This window comes from Physeter macrocephalus, chromosome 21 (genome assembly GCF_002837175.3).
Source record: "Physeter macrocephalus isolate SW-GA chromosome 21, ASM283717v5, whole genome shotgun sequence".
NCBI lineage: Eukaryota > Metazoa > Chordata > Mammalia > Artiodactyla > Physeteridae > Physeter > Physeter macrocephalus.
Window position 1 is genome coordinate 79797506 of NC_041234.1, and position 23752 is coordinate 79821257.

Genomic DNA, 23752 nt, shown 5'->3' on the forward strand with positions numbered 1-23752 from the left:
AGAATGCATAATGCGTGCAAGAGCACAGAGCACAAAAGAACACTACGTGTCCAGCAACTCTAAGTAGCCTGGTGGCTGTTGCACAGTTCTGGGGTTAGGTGATCAAGGGTGAAGCAGGGACTATTTCTTCCTACTTGGCCCACTTCCCCTGCAGGTCATTGCACAGTGCTGGGCACACACACTTCAGGAGCTCAATAATTACTTGTTGAATTGGGACAGGGTGATCGAGTGTGCTGGGAACCAGAGCCTCTGGATTCTTTCTCACGCACCGCAGTGTGACCTTGGCCAAGTCCCTTTTCTCAGGACTGCGTCTTGCTGCTTAGTAATCAGCCGAGGGTGAGAAAGCGGAGGAGGAGGTTGGCCTGAAGCTCCGGGCCTTTCCAGCTTCTGGAATCCCTGATTCAACGCGTGGAGGGCAGGGCGGGGCGGGGCGGAGCCGGAGGCGCGGGCTGCGGCGTGCGGAGATTCAGTTCCTCCTCCGCGCCAGCAGGGGGCAAAGGGAGCGGCTTCCCGCCGCCTTTCCCCTCACTGCGGGTGTCAGGCAGACTGCTGCAGTTGCGAGCGGCGAGCGCAGTGGGCGGGCCGGGTGGCGGCGGCGGCGCTGCGCTGACTGGGCTGGGCCGGGCAGCGGCAGCGACGGCTGAGGTGGTTGCAGAGGCCACTGAGGCGCTGACTGAGTGGCCGGCAGGCGCCTGTAGCCTCGAGCAGCCCCTTCGTGCCGCCCGACACTCCCCGGGCAGCGGTGGGCCGCGGTGCGCAGCCTGCCAGGGAGCTGCGGCGGGCACGCCCCGGCGGCGGCGACAGCGGACAGGTTAGAGTGGGGGCAGGGACGGTCGCGGGAGCAGCAGGGGGCCGGAGAGGGAGCCAGAGCCAGGCCATCTCCAACCATGTCCGACGAAGCGTCAGCCACCACTTCGTACGAGAAGTTTCTAACCCCCGAGGAGCCCTTCCCGCTTTTGGGACCCCCTCGTGGGGTGGGCACCTGCCCGAGCGAGGAGCCGGGCTGCCTGGACATCAGCGACTTCGGCTGCCAGCTCTCGTCTTGCCATCGCACGGATCCGCTCCACCGCTTCCACACCAACAGGTACAAACCTCGGCTGAGGGCAGGGGCAGACTGCCCACACCCCTGCTTCCAGCCGGAGAACGCCGGGTTCCCCCCATTCTGGCCCTCCGCCTCGGGTCTGCGTTTCCAGTCGCCCCCTCCCCCACCTTCCTCCGCCCAGCGCTCATTCCCGGGCTCCTTCACTCTTCCCCTCCCTATTTCACCCCTGTCCTCCGATTTTCCTTTTGGCCGGCATTTTACTCTCTCTCTTTTCCCGCATTCATCTTCTGACCCAGCGACTCCTCCCTTCCCCCTCCTGCCCCATCTGTACCCCGCGAATCCCAAACCCCAACCCTTGATTCTTAGATGCTTCCCTGTTTTCATCCACCCTCAAAAGTTTAACCCCTTCCATTTCCGGTACAATCCAATCCTCCGTAGAGAGGATTTCGGATGGCTCAAAATCAAAAGTCGATCTTTTTGAAAGGTGGCACTTTAAAAGCTAGAATCTTCCTTTTCCCAATTTTAACCTGTCTCATAGCCCTATTTCCACCCCCCAACCCCCCATTTTTTTCGTGAAGCTCTAGGAAACCAGGCGATTCTTTTTTTTTTCTTTGCTCTATGAACTCTTTGCCCTAGCGCTTTAGGCCCTGCCAAAATGTATAAGCTTAAATCTGGAAGATTCCTTCCTGAAGCACATCCTTTGGTTTGCTCCCCCAGTGGAAGGATGCAGCGAAGCTTAGGATGGGCTTGCTTATACAAATTTATTCAGAGGGTGCATCCCCTAACTGGTTTTATTGGAAGGTAGAGTGTTCTGGAGAATTCTCTCATGCAAGCATTTGTGTTATATCAAATGTGGGGGATTTGAAGATGTTTTACACATACCCTAACCTATAACATAGGTGCATATTATATGTATATGTGTGTATACACACACACACACAGAGGCCTGGGGGCGGTGGAGAACAAGGGAGGAGGGAGAGAGAGAGAAGGATTCAGCTATGGAAAATACTGGAGTTGAATTAAGGAGTCTAGTTCTGATTTCTGGTCCACTTTACAATATGAACACGAACAAATCCTTCCACATTCTAATGCCTTTGCATGCTTCCCCCCCAACCCCTTAAATCAATCTACAGAGTTACTAACCTGCCAAGTACAAGGAATATATAAAATATGATTCTTACCTAAAAGAAAGTTATAGTCTGGAAACAAGGTGTTACAATTAAATAATCATACAGAACATCGCTATAACACATTTGAAAAGAAAACGGTAGTAAACTTGTTACAACTGTTCCAAATCCTCATTGCAAAAATGAGGAAACTGAGGCCCAGAGAGAAAAGACTGTGTTCAAGTTAATGAAACCGAGTCAGGCAAAGCCAGGATTACTCCTTCAGAGCCAGTGATGAAACTTGGAACAGAACTAATGGCTCCAGTGTTATAAATGGTTGTTATGGTTTCTTAGACTAACTCACAGAAACCCATGATGTGACTATAGCATGAATGTAACATTTATGAAATCAAGTGTGCTTAGAATTGTTTGCATTGGAAAATAAGGTAAAAGAATACTTGTGCACATATTTGATATTTTAAGTTCTGCAGCACTGGAATAAATCATATACACAGGAAAGTTAAGTGATCTCAGAATTAGCCTGCTCTGATGATGAGGGCAAGGGAGTGGGGACAGAGGCTGAGGGTAAGTGCTGCCAAAATGTGTGGGGGTGATGGGGAGTGAAGCATGGCGAATAATACATTTCTTACAGCTTGTTCTGTTCTTTCTCCTCCTCCCCATTTTTTCCTTGTGTTTTTCTACCCCTTGTCTTACAGACCTTGGTAGGGTCAAGGTTGTTTTCCAGCATGAGGTGGTGAAGATAGAGGGGGAGGTTCTTGTTCAGCCCCAGTTTTCCCAAATCAAGCATTTTTTCTAGTTACTGCCTGCTTTTTTAAACCCCCCCTCTCCTACCCTACTTTTCACAAGGCTTGGAATGGTAGCAGGAGGTCTAGTGTATCTTGCTCTGTACCCTCCTCCGCGGAGATAAGGGGAAGCAGCATTAGCAATTCTTACAGCAGGTGATGTTTCTGCCATAGGCTACCTTGCTTTTTAAATCTTTTCTCCTTCTGGAACGTTCTGCGTTCTTACCCGCTCCTTAGGATGGCGTTTGAGAGGACCATATGCTTCCAGTCATTTCTTTTCAGGGAGAAGAAAACAGCTAAATCATGTATGTGGGCAAAGTTTAGTTTAGGGAGTTCTTTTATTTTGGAGTTGTATGGGTCACAGCACATTCACCAGTTCAAGCAACAATCCAAAACAAATCTGATCTGAATAGTTGAGTTCTGATATCGTGCCTTGGGTTTAATCATTATAAAACAAGTTTCATTGAAAATAGAAAGCTTGTCAGTGGGCAGGTACTTGATTTACCTTTATTTTGCTTCTTCCTCGTTACCTGATAACAAAACTATGGAGATTGTTTAAATAATGCTGTTGATAAGGGCCTTATGATGATGGTGATTTTGTGTCTGCTCGTTTACTGGACTCTGGGGTATCTATGCAGTCTTCATTAATCAAGAGAGTCAAGGCACTATTACTTATGATTCCTAAGTTTGAATGTTTCTTACGTTTAGAGTCACCTGTGACTTAGATTGGTGTGTCACTGTTCTAGGTTCAGTGGAAAATAAATTACACAAACATAGCCAGCTTCCTGAGAATTCACTTTTCTAGGAGTATCTTTTAGGATTTTATGACCAAGTTGGGTTTGTCTAGAATTTGGGGGGAATAAAATAAACTTCAGTAAGCCAAAAAAACTTAAAACTTATTTCATTTTTAATTGAAATATCAATATGGAATATATATATATAGTTTTTAAGGCTTTTTTTTTTTAGTTTTGGGGACAGGATTTTTCTGGTGTAATTGTGGGTTTTCTCAGCATTTGTCCACGGTAACTTCCACTTTCATCAAAAAAGGATACCATTTAGCAAATTGAAAAAAATATAATGATATTGGTAGGTCCTATAATTAAGTTGCAGGATGAAGGAGGTTAATATGAACTACTCAGTGTGTTATTCTCTTCCTCTTTCAGGAGTACATCAATACTTTGACATTGAACAATTGTGAAAAGCATGTGGGAGGACAGTGCCTCACTTTTGTATACCCTATTGGCAGGATACAAAATGAACTACGTATTGTATAAAGCAGTTACTCAGTTCTGTGATTTCAGAGCCCCATTTTCAATCACCATTAACTAGAAAAAGCCCAAGACTATCGTGTGCCTTTTGTTCTACCCACAGTTTTCCTGTCTTGTTAGAGAATTAGAGGTGCAAAAGAGTTGTGAGTTACAGGTGGGAGAACCACGTTTCATGAAGTGAGATATATTACAGAGGCAGGAGGAATTTGGTTTGGGGGCTTGTTGTGACAAATTGAGAATGGGGATCAGGCTTTGGAGAACTATTTAGGCTTGGAATGTAGATTTCTAGAACAGAGATTCCAGTAGTGTGATAGGAGTGGAACTGTGGGATTACAGAGGCTGAGAGAATAGAAGACACTTTTCAGTAAATTTAGCAGGGAAAGGAAGGAGAGATGTGGTAATTTGAAAAAAAAAAAGTGAAGGTTTCTTCATTTGTTTTTTGCCTTGTTTATTTATTTATTTTCCAAGAACAGATATTTTAGCTCCTTAGAACCACAGGAAAGAGAGAAATTGAAAATACAAGAGCAGGTGGGATGACAGGAGATGGATGGGATTAACTCAGAAGGCCAAATGGAAGAATTAGCCTTAGAAATGACATGGAATGTTGTTTACTTCCCAGACTGTAGAGGGGGTAGGAGGGATGGGTAAGGATCCCAAGACAATGGAGGTCGCTGGGAGGAGAGTTGGAAATTTGAATGAGTAAAGTAGGGGGGTTGTGTCATCTGCTCTAACTTGGGACCTTGATGGCCTGTTGGGCTCCAGAGCAGTAGCAGAAGTCAGGGTGGCTGTATGGGGATTCTGGCAGGGAGTCAGTGATGAATACAAAGAGGACTGTTAACTGAGAATAAAATGGCATGGATTTGGAATGACTTTCATCAACTTGACAGTAGGACTGTTCAACAGTGCTCATTGGCTGGATTCTTATCCTGAGAGGTAATAGGTCTACCTGAGAGAGAAAGGGCTGCAGAAGAATGTATGTGGTGCACATGCTTTTCTTAATTTTAGAAAAATACCACTGAAAGCCCTTCATCTGTGTATTCTTGCTGAAAAGCCTTGCAGATAAATGTTCTTGGCTATTTATTTTTAATTAAAATTTGGGCAGCAAGCCTAGTTATTGAGTTAAACCCCATTTCATGGATTCTTTTCAACATTTCTTTTAAAATATGGAGAAAGTCTCCTTTGTGAATAATTGCATGGTTATAGCTAGGATCTTAGTGTTAGGTAGTTTTCTCTTAGTGGAATAAGATGTAAGGGCTTTGTAAATTTGAAGAGTTCAGTGCTGAGTACACGTACACAGTGCTCTTCTATTACATATTTGAAACCAACAGAACAGTCTAAAAGCATCTCTTAAATTTCTGTTATAAAAGTTCATTATAGAAAATTGTGGGCATATACGAAACTATAAAGACCACTTATGATCCTTTTCACTAAAGATAACAGCTGTCAACATTTTGATGTTGTTACTTTTTTTTTTTTTTGGCCACATCGCTAGCAGGATCTTAGTTCCCTGACCAGGGATTAAACCCCCACCCCCGGAGTGGAAGCGCCGAGTCCTAACCACTGGACCGCCAGGGAATTCCCTGTTGTTACTTTTAATGTTATTTCTTTCTACATACATGATTTTAAAAATCAGGATCCGGCTATATATATAATTTGTGACTAGGTTATTTGCAGTTACATTTTATTTTCTTTTTCAATAAATAGCCTGAAAATATGATTTTTAATGATTTTTAAAACACCATTATTCAGATATAGATATATCATTTAATTATTCCCAATGTTTTGGGGGCATTTGTTTTTCCTTTTTTGCTATTATAATATGGTTTGGACATGTTTGTATATACATCTTTTTTCCAAAATTCTGTTTGGGGAAAGGGATAGATTCTTAGCAAGGCAATTACTGAGTCCAAAGGAATGAACCTTTTAAAGCTCTTTATATATACACTACCAAATTGCTTTTCAGAAAGATTATGCCAGTGCCAATTTAACATTCCCACCAGCAGTGGATGAAAGTACTTCCTACTTGGTTTTTATCTACCTTGTCTTAAAATAATAAGAATAAGAATATTTGCATATTAGAAGATAATAGAATTTTTTTTAAAACTCAAAGTACTATTTTTCTATTTTGTAAATGATTGTTTCAAGTATGAGACCAATTTCCTTGCCGCTGTTAATTAAAAAAAAAGAAAAGAACAAGGAGCTAAGGCTTCTAAGAATACCCAGAACCTTGTAATATCTGTTATAAAGTTATAGATCTGGAAAACTGAGGAACATCCTGATTTTGCCCTAAGGTAAGAGCACAAAACCAAGCAAATTCCTGACTCCCTTGTCAGTGATCTAATGATTAGGTTGTTAAATATGGCTTAGTTTTTAAAAAAGAGTCATTATTACTCATGAAGGGAAACACATTTCTACTAAGTTTTCAAAGCTAAAAAGAAATTCTCATTAAAACAATTATCTAACATCTTTTCCTAGTACATGACACAGTGCTTTGGCACATTGAAGATGCTGACTAAATGTTTGTTGAGTGTGTGAAAGGACAGAACTTTCACTGTAATTGTTATTCACAGCTTTCTGTTGCCTTATTGCATGACTGAGGCAATTTGGTTAATTCTGCCAGGTTTGTTGATTTTTAAAAAATGAGGATACTGCTTACCTAGCAAGCACGTGATGAAACTAGGTAATGTTACAAGGTATTCTAGGATTCTTAGGTGAATTTTAGGTTTTTTCCTATTTATAAAAGTTTGTTGACTTCTGATTTTGTGTTACTGAACTATTAGTTTATAAGAGTGTGTGCGTGTTTCAGTGCTTTAAAATACTCTACCTTTAGTACAAAGGAAAAGGTGCCACTAAATTGTCAGGATGCCCAAATTTTGTAAATCAAGAACTTTAGAATTAAGATTAGCTATATAAAATAAGAGGGGAAGTTTAAAAAATGAATACACAATTCAGGAAAAAACTGGATTTAATGAAAGGTGAGAAACAACCTAATAATAGGTAATAACAAGCTTTTCTTCAGGAAGTCATTATTTTAGTACCTTATTAGTATCAGATATACTAAATCATGTCTTAAGGGTTAATTTTCCTAGGCTACTGCCAAAGCAATGAAGATTATCTCATTAATAATATAAAACGAGTGGAAATTTATAAAAGAAAACAGATTTGTAGATTTCAAGATAAAAAAATTAAAAAAATATATAACCTTGCAACAAATAATACAGACAAAATGTTAATATCCTTAACATATAAAGAACTCTAACAAAATCAACAAGGAAAATATTAATACCTAGTAAAATGCTGTAGCAAAATAGCTAATAATTATTTTTAATTTTGCTCTTGCCAGTAATCAAAGAAATAAAAATTGATAGAAAAATGTTTTTCTCCTATCAGCTAGGTAAAATTTTTAAAAATGAAAATTTCGGTGCTGTTAAGGTTGTGGTGAAATGAGCACGTTTATGGACTGCTTTGGGGAGGGCAAATTAGTGCAGCCTTTTTGGAAAAGGCACTTGGCTAAGTATACTGTCACCCTTAGAAGTGTTCATATTATTTGACTCAGTAATTTCCTTTCAAATAATCTATGTTGAGAGATTATATATTTAGATAAATAATTATAAACAAAATGGTTTCATCTCGGTATTATTTGTAATACCAAAAAAAGAATTGGAAACAGCCGAAGTACCTATTATTGAAGGAGTAATGTTAAATAAATTATGATACATTTAATCAGTGGAATATTATATAGGCATTAAAATGTTTTCAAGTAATATAGTTGGGTAAATGTTCAGTATATAATTTTTTTTTTAGTATATAATGTTAAGTGAATAAAAGTAGGATCCTAATATCTATCTACACACACCCACACACACACACACAATGCTGATTCTGTAAAAATATACATATGCTTGTAGAAAAAAGTGCCAAAACATTATGGATCAGTTATTGTTAGTTAGTGGAATTATTGGTCATTTTAATCTTATTCGTCACTCCTTTCTTGTTCCAACATCTTTGCAATGATCCTGTATATCACTGATATGTAAAAGTTATTTAAATATAAGAAACACTTTGAGCTTATACCTGTGTACTTTGTGCTTTTCTCTGCCCTGCACTGGCTACTCTCTTCCTTTAATAATAATAGCTGCCATGTATTGAGCACAGTTTATGTCTGCTGAGTGCTCTGTATGCATTCTCATATAATGTAAATAGTAACCGCATTTTAAAGATTATGATCCAGGCTTGGGGAGAATTTGTTTCGCTTCAGATCAAACAGCAGGCAGGTGACAGAGCAAGAATTTGAACTCAGTCCGGCTCCAGTCAGACAGATAGGAAAGTAGAGAATAGTGTAATGAACCCCATATACCCATCGTGCAGCTTCAACAATTGCATATGGCAGTGTGCTTTATCTATACCCCTACTCATTCCTCAGCCCCTTCCTTATAATTTTGAGACAAATCCCAGACATATTCATTCATAAATATTTTAGTATGTATCTTTAAAAGATAAGAGCTCTTTTGAAAATAATCACAGTATCATTATCGTATCTAAAAATATGCTCATATTCCTCATAAATGTAATAATCGTATCTTATTTGTATCTTAAAATTGTGTGGATTCTGTGGTTTCTGTTGTGATTTCTTTTGTGTTGTTTTTAAGGTGGAACTTAACTTCCTGTGGAACAAGTGTGGCCAGCTCAGAATGCAGTGAGGAGCTGTTTTCATCAGTTTCTGTTGGAGATCAAGATGATTGCTATTCCCTATTAGATGATCAGGACTTCACGTCTTTTGATTTATTCCCTGAGGGGAGTGTCTGCAGTGATGTCTCTTCTTCTATTAGCACATACTGGGATTGGTCAGATAGCGAATTTGAATGGCAGGTAGGATATTTTTTCTTATATTGCCATCATTACTCCATAAGTAGAAGTATGAATTTCTGTTTCGGTATTTTCATCTCTACCTCGAAGTAAATTTCTCCAATGTTTATTCAGTCCTGGAGATTCTCTGACAGCATTAAGAATTAGAAGAAATATGTATCCTTTATTTTTGCTAACGTACCTTTTAGGCTTCTCACGCTACAGATACCTTTTGTACATTTTCATGTAATTTAATACTTGTATAATGTTCCTATTATTATATATCATTAGTACCTTCTGTGCATTAATCCAAGCAAATTTTCTATTTACTGATAAATGGCCTTCATGTCCTTATAGGCACAATACCTTTACATCAAGGTCATGTTATATATCTAAGATCACAAACCACTACATAATACATAATTTTTCATTGTTATTAGGAATATAATTTCTCATTTTGTATTCTCTTCATATGTAGAGATGTTTTTCACCTAACAATGTTTTTTCTTCTGTGGCACATACACCACATAAAATGGCTTTGTGGCAAATTGCACTCATCATAAGGCAGCATTTCCAAACAGGCTTTCAGAAAATATAGATCATGCTATGGCAACATCCGTTTTCTGATTGTAAAACACAATAACGTTTGAAGAAGCTTTCCTTGCATACAGCAACTGTTATATTCAACAAATACTTGAATATCTGCTATGTTTGAAAGCCATCTAAATACTTGAAGTTGTTTTCCAAAAGATAAATCAAACATTTTATTTCAAACAATTTTTATTAAAATATCAAATAATACCGAATAGCATAAAATTAAAAATAAGTTTCCAAGTCCCACTCTTCTGTGGAGACCAAGGTTAAGAGCTTGTGAAGATACAAGTATGCTTGCACAGCATTAAAAACACACAAAGGGACTTCCCTGGCGGTCCAGAGGTTAAGACTCTGCGCTTCCACTGCAGGGGGCACAGGCTCGATCCATGTTCGGGGAACTAAGATCCCGCATACTGCTCGGTGAGGCCACCCCACACCAAAAAAAAAAAGACACACAAAAATGGGATCATACTTCAGCCACTGTTTGGCCCTCTGCTTTTTTCAACTACCTGTACTATATCTCATTCTTTTTGATAACTGCATCATAATTTAATCAGTTCCCTAATAATGAATATTTAGGTTGGTTTCAGTTTTTTCTTGTTATAAACAATACTATACTGAAAATTAAGGGGTTTTTAAAGAGGAAAATATAATCCACAGCCCCTCTATTTTTAAATTTTATTTTATTTCAAATGCTTATTTCATATACAGTTGTAAATATGATATGGATAAAAATTATTATTTTTTTAAAAAAAATTGAGATAAAATATACCATTTTAATAATTCTAACATGTATAATTCAGAGATTTTTAATATATTCACAGTGTTGTGCAGCCATCACCACTATCTAATTCCAGGACATTTCTGTCACTCCAAAAGAAACCAATGCCTGTTAGTAGGTAGTCCCAATTTCCCCCTGCCCCCATCACCTGGCAACCACTAATCTACTTTCTCTATGGATTTACCTATCTGGATATTTAATATAAATGTACTCATATAATATGTGGCCTTTTGTGTCTGGGGTCTTTCACTTAGCATAATGTTTTCAAGGTTCATCCATGTTATAGCATATAGTATTTCATTCCTGTCTTAAGTCAGCTCGAGCTGCTATAACAAATACCATAGACTGGGTGGCTTAAACAACAAACACTTATTTCTCACAGTTCTGGAGCCTGAAAGTCCAAGATCAGAATGCCATCATGGACAGGTTCTGGTGAGCACTCTCTTCCTGGTTTGCAGATGATTGCCTTTTGCTGTATCCTCACATAGAGGTGGGAGAGAGAGATAGCTCTGGTCTCTTGGTCCTCTTATAAGGTCACCAATCCCATCACACAGGCTCCACCCTCATGACCTCGTATAAACCTAATTACCTCCCAAAGCCCCACCTCCAAATATCATCGTGTTGGGGATTAGGACTTCAAGATATGGATATGGGGGGTGACAAACATTTAGTCCATAACAATTCCTTTTTATGGCTGAATATTCCATTTTATGGATACATAAAATTTTGTTCATTCATCAACTGATGAATTGTTTCCACTTTGGGGCTATTATAAATAATACTGCTATGATCATTCAGGTACAAGTTTTTATATGGATGTATATTTTTAGTTCTCTTGGATATACACTGGAAGTTGCTGGGTCATGTGATAACTTTATGTTTAACTTTTTGGGGAACTGCCAAAATGTTTTCCAAAGTGGCTGTACCATTTTACATTTCCACTAGCAATACATGAAAGTTCCAGTTTCTCCACATCCTTTCTAACACTTGGTATCATCTGTCTTTTTTATTATAGCCATCCTACTGTGTGTAAAGTGGTATCTCATTGTGGTTTTGATTTGCATTGCCCTAATGGCTAATGATGATGAGCATCTTTTCATGTCTTATTGGCCATTTGTATATCTTCTTTGGGGAAAATGTCTATTCAGATACTTTGCCCATTTTTAAATTGCATTGTCTTTTATTGTTGAATTGTAAGAGTACTTTATGTGTGATGGCTACTAGGCGCTTATCATATACATGATTTGCAAAAATATTTCCCATTCTGTAGGTTGTCTTTTCATTTGATATAGTGTCCTTTAATACACAAAAGTTTAAATTTTATAGAAGTCCAAGTTATTTTTTCTTAGAGTTCTGTGCTTCTGATGTCGTATTTTAAAAAACATTGCTTAATCCAAGGTCATGCAGATTTTTCATCTGTTTCCTTCTTAGAATTTTAGAGCTTTAGTTCCTACATTTAGATCTTTGATCCTTTTGAGTTACTTTTTGTATATGGCATAAGGTAGGACTCCCAAATTCATTATTTTGCATGTAGATATCCAGTTGTCCCACCACCACTTGTTGAAAAGACTAATTTTTTCCTTATCTAATGGTCTTGGTACCCTTGTGGAAATGAATTGGTCATAGATGTTTATAGGTTTAGTTCTGGACTCTCGATTCTATTCCATTGATACATATATCTATCCTTATGCCAGGATATCCTTATCCTTATGTTTTGATTACTCTAGCTTTGTAATAAGGTTTGAAATCAAGAAGTGTGAGTTCTCCCACTTTGTTCTTCTTTATCAAAGTTTAGGATCAGGTTGTCCATTTCTGCAAAAAGGGAAGTTGGAATTTTGATAGGGATTTCATTGAATCTGTAGATCAATTTGGGGAATGCTACTTTCTTAACAGTATTATTAAATATTTCAACCCATGAACATGGGCTGGAATGTCTTTATTTAAGCCTTCTTTAATTTCTTTCAATGATGTTTTATAGTTTTCTGTTTAAGTCTTATAGTTCCTTGGTTCAGTTTATTCCTAAACATTTTATTCTTTTGATACAGTTGTAAATGAAATTGTTTTCTGAATTTCATTTTTTGGATTATTCATTGCTAGTGTATAGAAATACAGTTGAGTTTTGTATATTGATTTTGTATCCTGCAACTTTGCTGAACTTATGTATTAGCTTTAATAGTTCTCTTTTTCTGTGTGGATTCTCTAGGGTTTTCTACATTTAAGATCATGTCATCTGTGAATAGAGATGGTTTTCCTTCTTCCTTTCCAATCTGGATAGTTTTTTTTTTTTCTTGCTTAATTGCCCTGGCTAGATCTCCAGTACAGTGTTGAGTAGTAGTGGCAAAAGCAGACATCCTTGGTTTTTTCCTGATCTTAGGGGAGAAGCTTTCAGTCTTTCACCTTTGAGTATGTTAGCTGTAGGCTTTTCACAAATGTCCTTTATTATCATATTGAAGTATTTCCCTTTTATTCCTAGTTTGTTCAGTGTTTTTATCTGAAAGGGTGTTAGATTTTGTCAAACACTTTTTCTGTATCTGTTGAGATGATCATGCAGTTTCTTCATTCTCTTAGTTTGATGTACTACATTGATTTTTGTATGATGACTCACCCTTGCATTCCTAGGATTAATCCTAATTGGTCATGGTATATAATCCTTTTAATTTGCTGCTGGATTTGGTTTGCTAGTATTTTGTTGAGGACTTTTGCATCGGTTTTCCTATGGGATATTGGTCTGTAGTTTTCCTTTCTTGTGATGTCTTTGTATCACTTTGGCCTCATAGAATGAGTTGGGCAGTGTTCCCTTTTCTTCTGGATAAGATACTATAATAAAATTCTCATTTAACATATAAACTTTTTCATGATCTGCAAATTATTCACTTAATGACTACATAATAGTCCTGGTACTCTAGTATGCCAGAACTTATGAAACCATTCCACTATTTACATCTGTTTCAGGTTTTTTTCTATTATAGATAACAGAGCAGTGAGCATCTTTGTGTGGGTACTTTTTTATTTTTCAGTGCCTCATTTTAAAAAAATTTTATTGAAGTATAGTTGATTTACAGTGTTGTATTAATTTCTTATGTACAGCAAAGTGACTTGGTTATACATACATATGTATATATATATATATATATTCTTTTTCATATTCTTTTCCATTATGGTTTGTCACAGCATATTGAATATAGTTCCCTGTGCTATACAGTAGGACCTTGTTGTTTATCCATCCTATATATAATAGTTTGCCGCTGCTAATCCCAAGCTCCCGTTCCTTCCCTTCCCTACTTCCCAGTGCCTCATTTTTTTAAAGTGCACACTTTGTATTGAAAATAAGACCACTAGGATTCTTAACACAGTATAAGCAAATGGAGTTCTGATAATTCTGATAAATATTTTTTCTGCTTATTTCATGTGACTTAATTTAGAGTTATCATCCATAATGTTGCAAAATGGCAGGCGCTTTTTAATTTTAATTGCTGACTTCTTCACTCATTTTATGAGTAGAGTGGAAAACTATACCGGACCACTCACTGTTAATGCACATGACTGACAACACTGAAACAGAAATAAGGCCTGCCTTAGTAATGTGTCTTCCACTTCTGAAATTGGAGTGTAGGTACTCTGTTACCATGGATATTTGCCGTTTAAATATGCTAAAAGGTTTAAAATGCTCTCTTGTCTTTGTGGGATCTCATAATCATGAACAGTAAATTACCCCAGAAGATAATTACAAATTATGTGTTAGGATCATTGTAGGCTAAAAATCGTTGACTGTAGTTTAAAAATTTGTATTACCTCTGTTGTGATTAAAATCTGCATCTGTTTAAATCTTTCTTTTAAACAGATGTTTCGGTTACTACTAAAGTAAATATAAATGATTCATAGATTCTCTGGGAAGAGAAATGCTAACTGCTTGGTAAGGCAGGATTTTAACCTTAGAATGAAGTAGCATTTTAGCATTTGAAGTAGCATGAAAACATCTTGCCTTGCTGATGGTTTTCTTTGCTTGCAGTCCTTTTACTATTAAAGATATATTTGACTAGTCTTAGAACTTGAGAAATTATTTTATTGTTGAGCAGGAAAGCATAGAAAATTTAAAGAGTGAGTAATTCAGCTGTCATGCTTGAAACCTAGAGGTACAATTTGAAATTGCACATCAGCTGTTAAAGAAATGAGCTTACTCATAAAATTTTGCTGCATACTGCAGAAAATATGGCAGAGGTTTGATTTAATTCTCCTTACTTGTCACAATTACTGATTCTAATATAGATATACCAAATATTGTTGTCCGTGAAAAATACAAGATGAGAATTATTAAGCATTTTTATCCTGAAATATATTATCAGTTATAAAATGGAAAATTGCTGGTCTAATAAATACACAGGAGCACATACAATTAATTCTCCTGTATATCTACAGCTCTAATCCCCTATCTCCAATTGACTACTTGACATTTCCAGTTGCATGACCTTATTATTTAATGCTAGCCCATTATCTGATGCTGAGTCCTTGATGAGTAATGCAACTTCCGATTACAGTGTTTCCATGGGGGGAAAAAGACTCTGCTTTGTGACATGTCTTACAGTGTATTGTAAAATGATTATTGTCATTTCAAAGGACACTTGTACTTGCTTTTCTCATTGTCACTGCAAACTCTCCATATCCCAAATTGCATTCTTCTCTCATTCCAAACTACCTGCAGAGCAGGACAACCTGACATAGTCGAAAGCACTGGACTTGTGTCCTTCTTTGGATGCTGCCACTAACCGTATGACCCTCCCTGGATATCATTTTTCCCTTATTTTTAAAATGAGGTGTAGGACTAGAAGATCTATATAACATTACTTCAGGTCTCTTGCCATAAAAAATGAGGTCTTTAAGGGCTGTATGTTAACCAGGGTGGGTTGTATGACCGTGAAATGTTGCCAGTTTTCTTCTGGTCTCACATATGGCCATTTGACTATTATCCTTATCCATTCAGTTATCAAATAGTCTTATAAATTGTATTTCATTTGAAAATTTCCCTATCTGCTCCCATTTTTTTCTTTCCATTTTTGCTTATCTTAGTCCAGGCCCAGATCACAAGAAAAGAGCTTCCTAATTCCAGTCTTTCCTCTATTTTGTCCCCATACTGCTTTTTAACTCATCTTCCTTCAAGACCAATTTCATCATTACTACTTCTACTTAGAAATGTTATTGGTCTACTTCTTCATATTATATAACAGCTCTAGTTCGTTTGTTAAACTTTCAAATCCCTAGCACTGATTTTCTGTTTTAATTAATTGGTCTCCTTAACCTCATCCTATGTTTTTTCTTCCACCTATGGTTTTATTAACTTATTCTCCTTACCTGAATACCTTTTCCTTTTCCCCATGCTGTCATTCCAAGAGACCACCTTGTGAAATTTAACCCAGCCACTTTAGCAACATGAGGTATTCTCTGAGGGTTTATGCTCCTTTTTTAAAAGGGTTTAAAACCATGGCAAGGTATGGAAGAAAGGGACATACTGCGATTTATTGAGTATCACCCATGTGCCAGACATGTTACCTTTTGTGAATCTCTCAACAGTCCTTTGAGATGGATGACAGTAACCATAACTTACTGAAGACTCTGAAGCTCAAAGAAGGGAACTAACCTACACAAGATCACATGACTAGTGAGCAGTGGGGCTGGGATTTGATTTGAACTCTGTTTGGGATCTTTTAACCTCTCCCCAGAAAAAAATGACCAAAGAACCATTAATTGCCTGTCTTTTACCACCCACCCCCCGCAACAAACATGTAAACAGAATTAAAGGCACAAGTTAAAATGCTTAACATACAGTCTGGCACTTAGCAGATATAGGCTAAAGATGAATTATTTTCTTAAGTTTTGAGAGTATAGATACTTTGAGAGTTCCTTTCTCTACCTAATTTATCAAAGGAGCTTGAAGTAGGGGAGACCTTTCATCTGATAAGGAGCATCTCATTTTGTTTTAGGAACCCCATGGAGATCTTTAACATAGTAATGTTGTGATTTGAAGTTTTTCAAAGGGAAAATAGCAAAATGTTTTACTGACGTTAAAGGCTGAAAAAGAGATGGCCTTCATGTGTGCATTCAGCAATCATTCTTTCATTACACTGACTAGATAACATTTGGGCTAAGGGTGAACAAGCAGTGTTAGTTAATGAGATTTTAAAGGAAGTCATACAGATTGTTGGATGTCACTTATATGCTTAGATTCATCAATGACAGTCAAAGTGAAAATGTGGTTTTTAAGAGTAATAGCTAACTTGGATAACTTCATTCTAAACATCATGGTCACCTTGCGTAGTGATCAACCCCCTTTTTGTGGCTTCACTCATCTCTTCTATGCAATTGACTCCCCAGTGCCTGCCCCCTTGTAGTTCTCTAAGCTTTAATCTTGTAGCTTCAACTCACGCTAGGCATTTCCATTGATGACCTGTCATCTCAGACATGCGTTTGCTATTTGCTATGTTTATATTATAGCACAAAAATTACATGTTTGTGCTATTATCTTTCCAAGTAGAATATAAAGTTCTTGTGTAAGGACCATGACTTAACACTCCTTTGGATTCCCTGTACCTATTACAGTGCTTTGGGTACAATATGAGGCCAAACACATGTGATTGCAGTAATCTGCATGGATAAAATGGCTTTTCTTTTTGGTAACTTCAAAAACCTAGTAATCACCTAGAGTTCAGATATAATTGCGAAGTCTATAGAACCAAAACAACAAAAAGGTGCTGTTTTGTATATTGTAAAAATGGAAACATTATTTTTGAAGATTGTTACGTACTCATTGTAGAAGAAAAGATTTTATCTTTCTGAAAAATGACTTAAACACATTTATTTAAAATTAAATCCATTCCGACTTTTGGAGGTGATGGATATGTTTATTACCTTGATTGTGATGATGCTTTCATGGGTGTATGCATATGTCCAAAGTCATCAAATTGTATATATGAAATATGTACAGTTCTTTGTATATCAGTTATAGCTCAACAAAGCTGTTAAAAAATTAAATCCATTCTAACTGATTTTTAGTAGGCAGTATAAAATTATAGCACATATTTTTGCTGGTTTGATTTTCTGTGTGTTAGGCTTGCTTGCTTTCTCCTTTGTCTACACGTTGTCTCGCCATTTTTTTCTAATTTTTCTTTTATAATACTTCTGGTCTTTAAAGTATTTTTCTTTATATTAACAACATATTTTAAATTAGTTTAATTGTCTCGAGGTTATGAATACAGACATGAGGACAAGGGCCATGATTTGTCTTTATATTGGCAGTATGTCTAGCACAGTGTCTGGCAAAGAGCCAGGTGGTGGCAGATCACTCAGGTCTCTTGAGATGGAGACTAGTGCTCCTTATTCATTATGCTCTGTGGGTCCTAGCCTGCATTCACATTATGAATTTAAAACCTTAATGATGATTGACTCTTAAGTTAGCATTTTAACAAGCCTTGATTGTGATTTTAAGCTTTTGGAAAATATCTCTCATTGAATAAGTGACTGTATATACAAAGAGTATGTTGATGTTGCTGCTTTGTCTAAAATAGGAGTGGATCAGAGTTAATGTCTTCTGATTCTTTATTTGTCATTAGTCTTTTATTAAAGTCATTTTTAATCAATACAAAACATGTGGCATTTAATTTTTTTTTTTAATTTTTCTTTCCCTGCCCCCTTCTCCTTATTTTTATAAAGTTACCAGGCAGTGACATTGCCAGTGGAAGTGATGTACTTTCTGATGTCATACCCAGTATTCCAAGTTCACCTTGCCTGCTTCCTAAAAAGAAAAACAAGCACCGGAATTTAGATGAACTTCCTTGGAGTGCAATGACAAATGATGAACAGGTAGTGATCTCAACATTCTTAATTAAAAGCATATATGTGGGGGACTTCCCTGGTGGTCCGGTGGTTAAGACTCCGTGCTTCCAATGCAGGGGATGCGGGTTAGATCCCTGGTCGGGGAACTAAGATCCCACATGCCACCTGGTGTGCCCCCCAAAAAAAACACACACACACATATGTGAAGCTTGATTTATTGCCTATTTAAAGCTACTGGATAAATGTGGATTGCTTAGTAGATATGAATTTGAGCTCTAACTAATTGTTTTGCAGGGAACAAATATAATATTAAGTGCTTCTGATATTTAAAACATTAAACATTACACACTAAAAGATCAGAGGTTTTGGCACTGATCTTGTTTATTGTAATTTTTCATCATATAGGTGGAATATATCGAGTATCTGAGTCGTAAAGTCAGTACTGAGATGGGTCTTCGGGAGCAACTTGATATTATTAAAATAATTGATCCTTCTGCTCAAATCTCCCCTACAGACAGTGAGTTTATTATTGAACTTAACTGTCTCACAGATGAAAAACTGAAGCAGGTATGTAAAGAAAGTACAGATTGTACAGCTATTGAAAATACCATTGTTTTATAACGTGTATACTTGATTAGTCATATGTAAATACATAAATAATTAAGGTCAAAATCACTGCTGTGAAATGTAATATTAGAACACGTGGTTTTAAGAGGTTTCATGTACATCTCACCTGGCTGTACCTTTCTGGGACCATGTGGGTCTAGAACCTGCTTTTTAGTTATGCAGGTTTTGAAACCTAATTTCACAATTTAAGGGGTGGTTATGCTAAAGTATAGAGTTATTCTAACTCAGTTTACAGAAGACCAATTGACAGAATCAAAATATTGATTATTGAGAGCTGTACTTGAGTGAACATCTGAGCTGGGGGATTTGAATAGTCTTATGCAGTAATTGAGCCTGGCTAGGGTAAAACAATGAATTTTCCTTCTGCTATTCTGAGGTACACATTTCTGGTATCTTCTAAATATAGGCTTTACTTCTCTTTCCCTGATGCATAGCTGAATGAGTACTTATGTTCTACTTTTTATTTTTTTGCATTTATCATCATTTATGAAAAATTTCTCTCAGTATTTCTCTCAACAGACATACTATAATATTCTACATTCCAGCCCATTTTTCATTAGTATGGTAAATTGATGCCTTGCATTTGAAGACGGGTACTGTGGGCCCCTAGCTAAGATCTAGGAAACACTCTAATCTTAGATATAATCAGCAGCTTACTTAAATCATCTTAAGGTGCAACCTTTAAAAAATGCCTACTCTTACGCGTTTTATTTTATTGTTAGTTTCTGTTTCTGAGTGTTATTTTCTTATAATCCCAAATTCTAGAGGCTAGTAGCCTTCCATTTACTAATTATATTTTATATGCTTTTAAAAATCTAACTTCATAATATGTATTCTAGAATTTTGAACATTGTCAATTTTTCTGGTACTTGTTTCTACAGTTAGAGATTTCTTTTGTCTTTATATTCTACCTATGTGCATCTGTAGCACTTTTGACAATTTTAAGTACAATATTCTTCTCTTCTCCATTATTTTGAAGGCAGAATGTCGAGGAACAGCAGTAACCAGTTTTTGTCTGTCTGTTCCAAGGTCAGAAACTATATCAAGGAGCATAGCCCTCGCCTACGGGCTGCAAGAGAGGCCTGGAAGAGAAGCAACTTTAGTTGCGCAAGCACCAGTGGAGTGAGCGGTGCCAGTGCCAGTGCCAGCAGCAGCAGTGCCAGCATGGTCAGTTCTGCAAGCAGCAGTGGGTCCAGTGTTGGAAACTCTGCTTCAAACTCCAGTGCCAACATGAGTCGAGCACACAGTGACAGCAACTTGTCTGCAAGTGCAGCAGAGCGGATTCGGGATTCAAAAGTAAAACGTCTAATCAATACAAAACTTTACCTTTCAATATTAACATTAGTATTCCTTCATATAAATTTCTTGAAGAGTTATAATTATCCTGCTCCATAGATGCCTGTGGGTTTTGGTTTTAATTGAACAAGCAGGATTCTCTCCTATTGATCAAAGCCCTCTGGGCTGAGTGCTTTGAAATGCTGTTTTGACCCACAGCCATATTACCTTCAATTTTATCTGATTTTCATGTCTGTTTTAAGTAAGATAAATTGATGGAAATAATGAGTGAGTCTCAAGATTGCAATACTGACTGCAGCTGACTACTAAGCGGATCTTACTATGTTGCTGATGTTGCTGTCTATTAGCTCCTAAAAATGTTCTGTATGTTTTTTTGTGTGTGTTAAATGTTTTCTTAATGTTTTAATCTTGAATGTTTCTTCTTAGCTCTTTTTAAAGTATAATAATGCTTTCTCTAATTTCTGTCTACTCTTCTGACAGTTGAAAAAACTCTGTATAATATTATTGGGCACATAAATAAGAAGTTTAAATGTATATAGAATGGTTCTGTGACGCTTAGCAGGGGAGTTCGGTTCCTTGCAGTGGCGACAGTCTGGAGCCAACCTGTGGATGATAAGGATTTCTCTATAACTCTTTGGGAACCCACTGATGACAAGGGTACACAGTGATTCCTTCCCTGGTTTTTACCAAAGTAGCAGAAACATAGCCAGCTTTGTTGGTTGCCATGGGTTTCCTTTGGATATGTGGTCATTCTTTTTTGGCATCAGTTCACCAGTGACAAGGAATAGAGTACCCACTGGGTTTCTAATGGACTTTTAAGATGGTATTTGCTTAATATGAAAAAGACATGGTTCTTTCCCAGCCATTGTAGTGCTTTTGGATGAAAGGCACCTTAAAAGCATAAGCATTAGAGATTTTAACAGTGTTCTCTATATTTGTATTCAGTATTGTTCACTACATGTTTCCTCTGCACTGACACAAGTGTGCCTTAATTTGATATTAAAAACGTCTTAGAAATGATTGGTTATCCATAACTAGTCAAATGATCAAGTTTCAACCCTTCTTTATAAGAAGATGCACTGGTCAAATACCATTGAAATAGAATCTTGAAGAATCGTTTTCATGTCTAAGCTAATGGCTCACTTACTGGAACCAGGATTGTACTGCAGAGGAATTTTAACATCTCTAATCAGAAAAATATAGAATTTGATCCATAAAATACTTTGGGGTAGATAGGCCAGAATTGGACCTCACTGATTTAGAAATTTTTATTTTGACAGAAGCGATCCAAGCAGCGGAAGTTACAGCAGAAGGCCTTACGCAAGAGGCAGCTGAAAGAGCAGAGGCAGGCTCGGAAGGAGAGGCTCAGTGGGCTATTCCTTAATGAAGAAGTGCTGTCCTTGAAAGTGACTGAGGAAGACCACGAAGCAGATGTAGATGTTTTGATGTAATAAGGGTGAATTTATCAGCATTCTTTCTAAGCATTATTCTATCTTTATTTGTTTACATGCATCTTGACCAAACTTTTGTTGGTTAGGGCTGTGCTGATGTACTATTCATAATTTAGGTCTGTGGTTCTCAGCAGGTGGTCCTCAGACCAGCAGCTTCAGCATCAGCTGAGAAGTTATTAGAAATGCATACTCTTGGGCCCCACCCCAGACCTAGTGAATCAGAAATGCTGTGGGAGGGGCCTAGCATTGTGTTTTAACAGGCACCAGGTTATTCTGCCACACACTCTAGTTTTAAGAACCACTGATTTAGTAAATGTTTTGACTATTTAAACTTCAGGGTGGTTAAGTGGGCTTTTTCAAAGACTAGTACTTTTATAGTTTAGAAGACTTTAAGGTACTGCTGACAAATAGTTTATTATATCAGTATACATATGTAGAGATCATAATTCAGTTTCCTTCTTAATGTTATGATTTCTTAGTTTAGTTTTTCTAAAGGGCCATAGCATAATTCTCAATTCCTAGTGGACATCTGTTTTCCAGGTTGGGGTAGGGTATGGATTGCTGTTTACAATAGTGCCTTCATTAGGTTTAGTTCTATCTGTTTTCATTCATTATTAACTCAAAGGTGTAAAAACAGGCCCTGATATCTTTCGTTAGGTTTGTTTTTGTTTTTCACTTTATGTAAATTCAGAATCCTTTCTGCAAGTGATGACTACTGAGAAAATAATGTTACTAGTGACTGAATTTTAGACTTGATGCTATGTTGATTAATATTCAAATGGAGAAATCAATTAAGCAAAACAACCAATTCTACTTTTCCACTGCTTTTTGAAATTTTAGGCTGTGAAACTGTCTTAAAGGCAGAAAATATCTCTATCAAGTTCTTTTGTAGGTCTTTTTATTTTCAGCACAGCTCTAATTTTTAAATATTTGGTGTAACAGCTTCTGGCATGTGAACAGGTTAATGTTCAAAATTAATTAAAGAAAACCCTTACAGTTCTGCTAAACTCTATAAATTGCTAGAAATACACTGAGCAGTGAGATATAAAGAAAAAACTTAGCTTCTTGGCTACTAATAGAACTCTAATTTTAAATGTGAAATAATGGAGTCTCTTTAAATGTTTTCATGGAGCGTTTGTTATGAACATTAGAAGTAGTGTGATTCCTTTTATTTTTCCACACATCTTTAAACATTCACATGGGTTAAAAAAAAAGAAACTGATACTACTGACAATCAAGCTGCTTTCTGACTTTCATAATTTTCTTTTTGTTGTGGAAACTTAGGAGGTAATCATAATTTTGTAGGAGGAGTTGTAATCAATATTTTTTTAAACTCTAGAGTCAGCGGTTGATAGATTCCTACTTTTTTTTTTACATTGTATCATATCAAGTAACCTGTTAAAAAGATTAACAACTTAGATTATTAATTCTCAGTTGATAGAAAGGCTTAACCTTTTCTTACAGTCATCTGTTTTGAATTTTTGATTTTATTTTGGTTCCTCGAAGGTTAAAGAATTGAAACTGAGGACAAAATTGATATATTGCAGCTTTGCTGAGGACTGTGGCATGGTTGTAACATTTCGAAGACTACTAAATTCATACTTTAAATTTTTACTAAAATAAAAGTATATACGTATATATGGTTATCAGTTGGAGTAGTCCTTCGGACTTTCCTCTTACCCCCTCTTTGTGCTTCTAACTAGCTTAGAGGGCCCAAAGAGGGTTTGGGGATAGATCCCAGAATATTCTGAGGAAGACCGAAAGGGTCCACCTCGTTGTTTTCCCTTCCAAATATATGAAGAGTAAATGGAGAGAAGAGCAAATACAGGTGAATTCTCTACCTGCTCTTAGCAAAAGCAAAATTCCAGGGAATGATTGCCTGTTCTCTTTACCTACCCTTCAAGGAAAACAGGCTACTTTTGGAGATCATAGAGCAGCATTTATCTATTAAATACTTGGAAACAGTTTACTTGACAGTGACCAGTAAAAGAAAATCCTAATAAGACCAAGTCCTCTACTTTCCCAACAATCACATAGTCTTATTACCCTAGATTTAACTTAAGTCACTATTAAACAAGTTTACCAAAGCACCACAGAGCCAATTTTTAAAGTTTA

At 37.1% G+C, this 23752-nt stretch overlaps 1 protein-coding gene across 2 annotated transcripts; it reads left to right on the forward strand.

The window, feature by feature from the left end:
* The first annotated feature begins 601 nt into the window (after positions 1-601).
* On the forward strand, positions 602-22261 carry FAM199X (family with sequence similarity 199, X-linked). 2 transcript variants are annotated; one of them, XM_007118879.2, is made up of 6 exons: positions 602-1084; positions 8869-9088; positions 18141-18290; positions 18669-18830; positions 19920-20057; positions 21467-22261. In XM_007118879.2, exons 1-6 carry the CDS (start codon positions 888-890, stop codon positions 21635-21637), a joined length of 1038 nt encoding a protein of 345 aa, XP_007118941.1. In that variant the 5' UTR covers positions 602-887; the 3' UTR covers positions 21638-22261. The 2 variants fall into 2 exon arrangements, with proteins under 2 accessions (XP_007118941.1, XP_007118940.1); XM_007118878.4 differs by having other exon boundaries at positions 630-1084; positions 19920-20186.
* Positions 22262-23752: the final 1491 nt, after the last annotated feature.

Coding starts and splice junctions, on each gene's coding strand:
- FAM199X (XM_007118878.4), top strand. CDS start 888: ATGTCCGACGAAGCGTCAGCCACCACTTCGTACGAGAAGTTTCTAACC. Junction 18,831..19,919: donor CAGATGAAAAACTGAAGCAG/GTATGTAAAGAA, acceptor GTCTGTTCCAAG/GTCAGAAACTATATCAAGGA. Junction 20,187..21,466: donor AGCGGATTCGGGATTCAAAA/GTAAAACGTCTA, acceptor TTATTTTGACAG/AAGCGATCCAAGCAGCGGAA.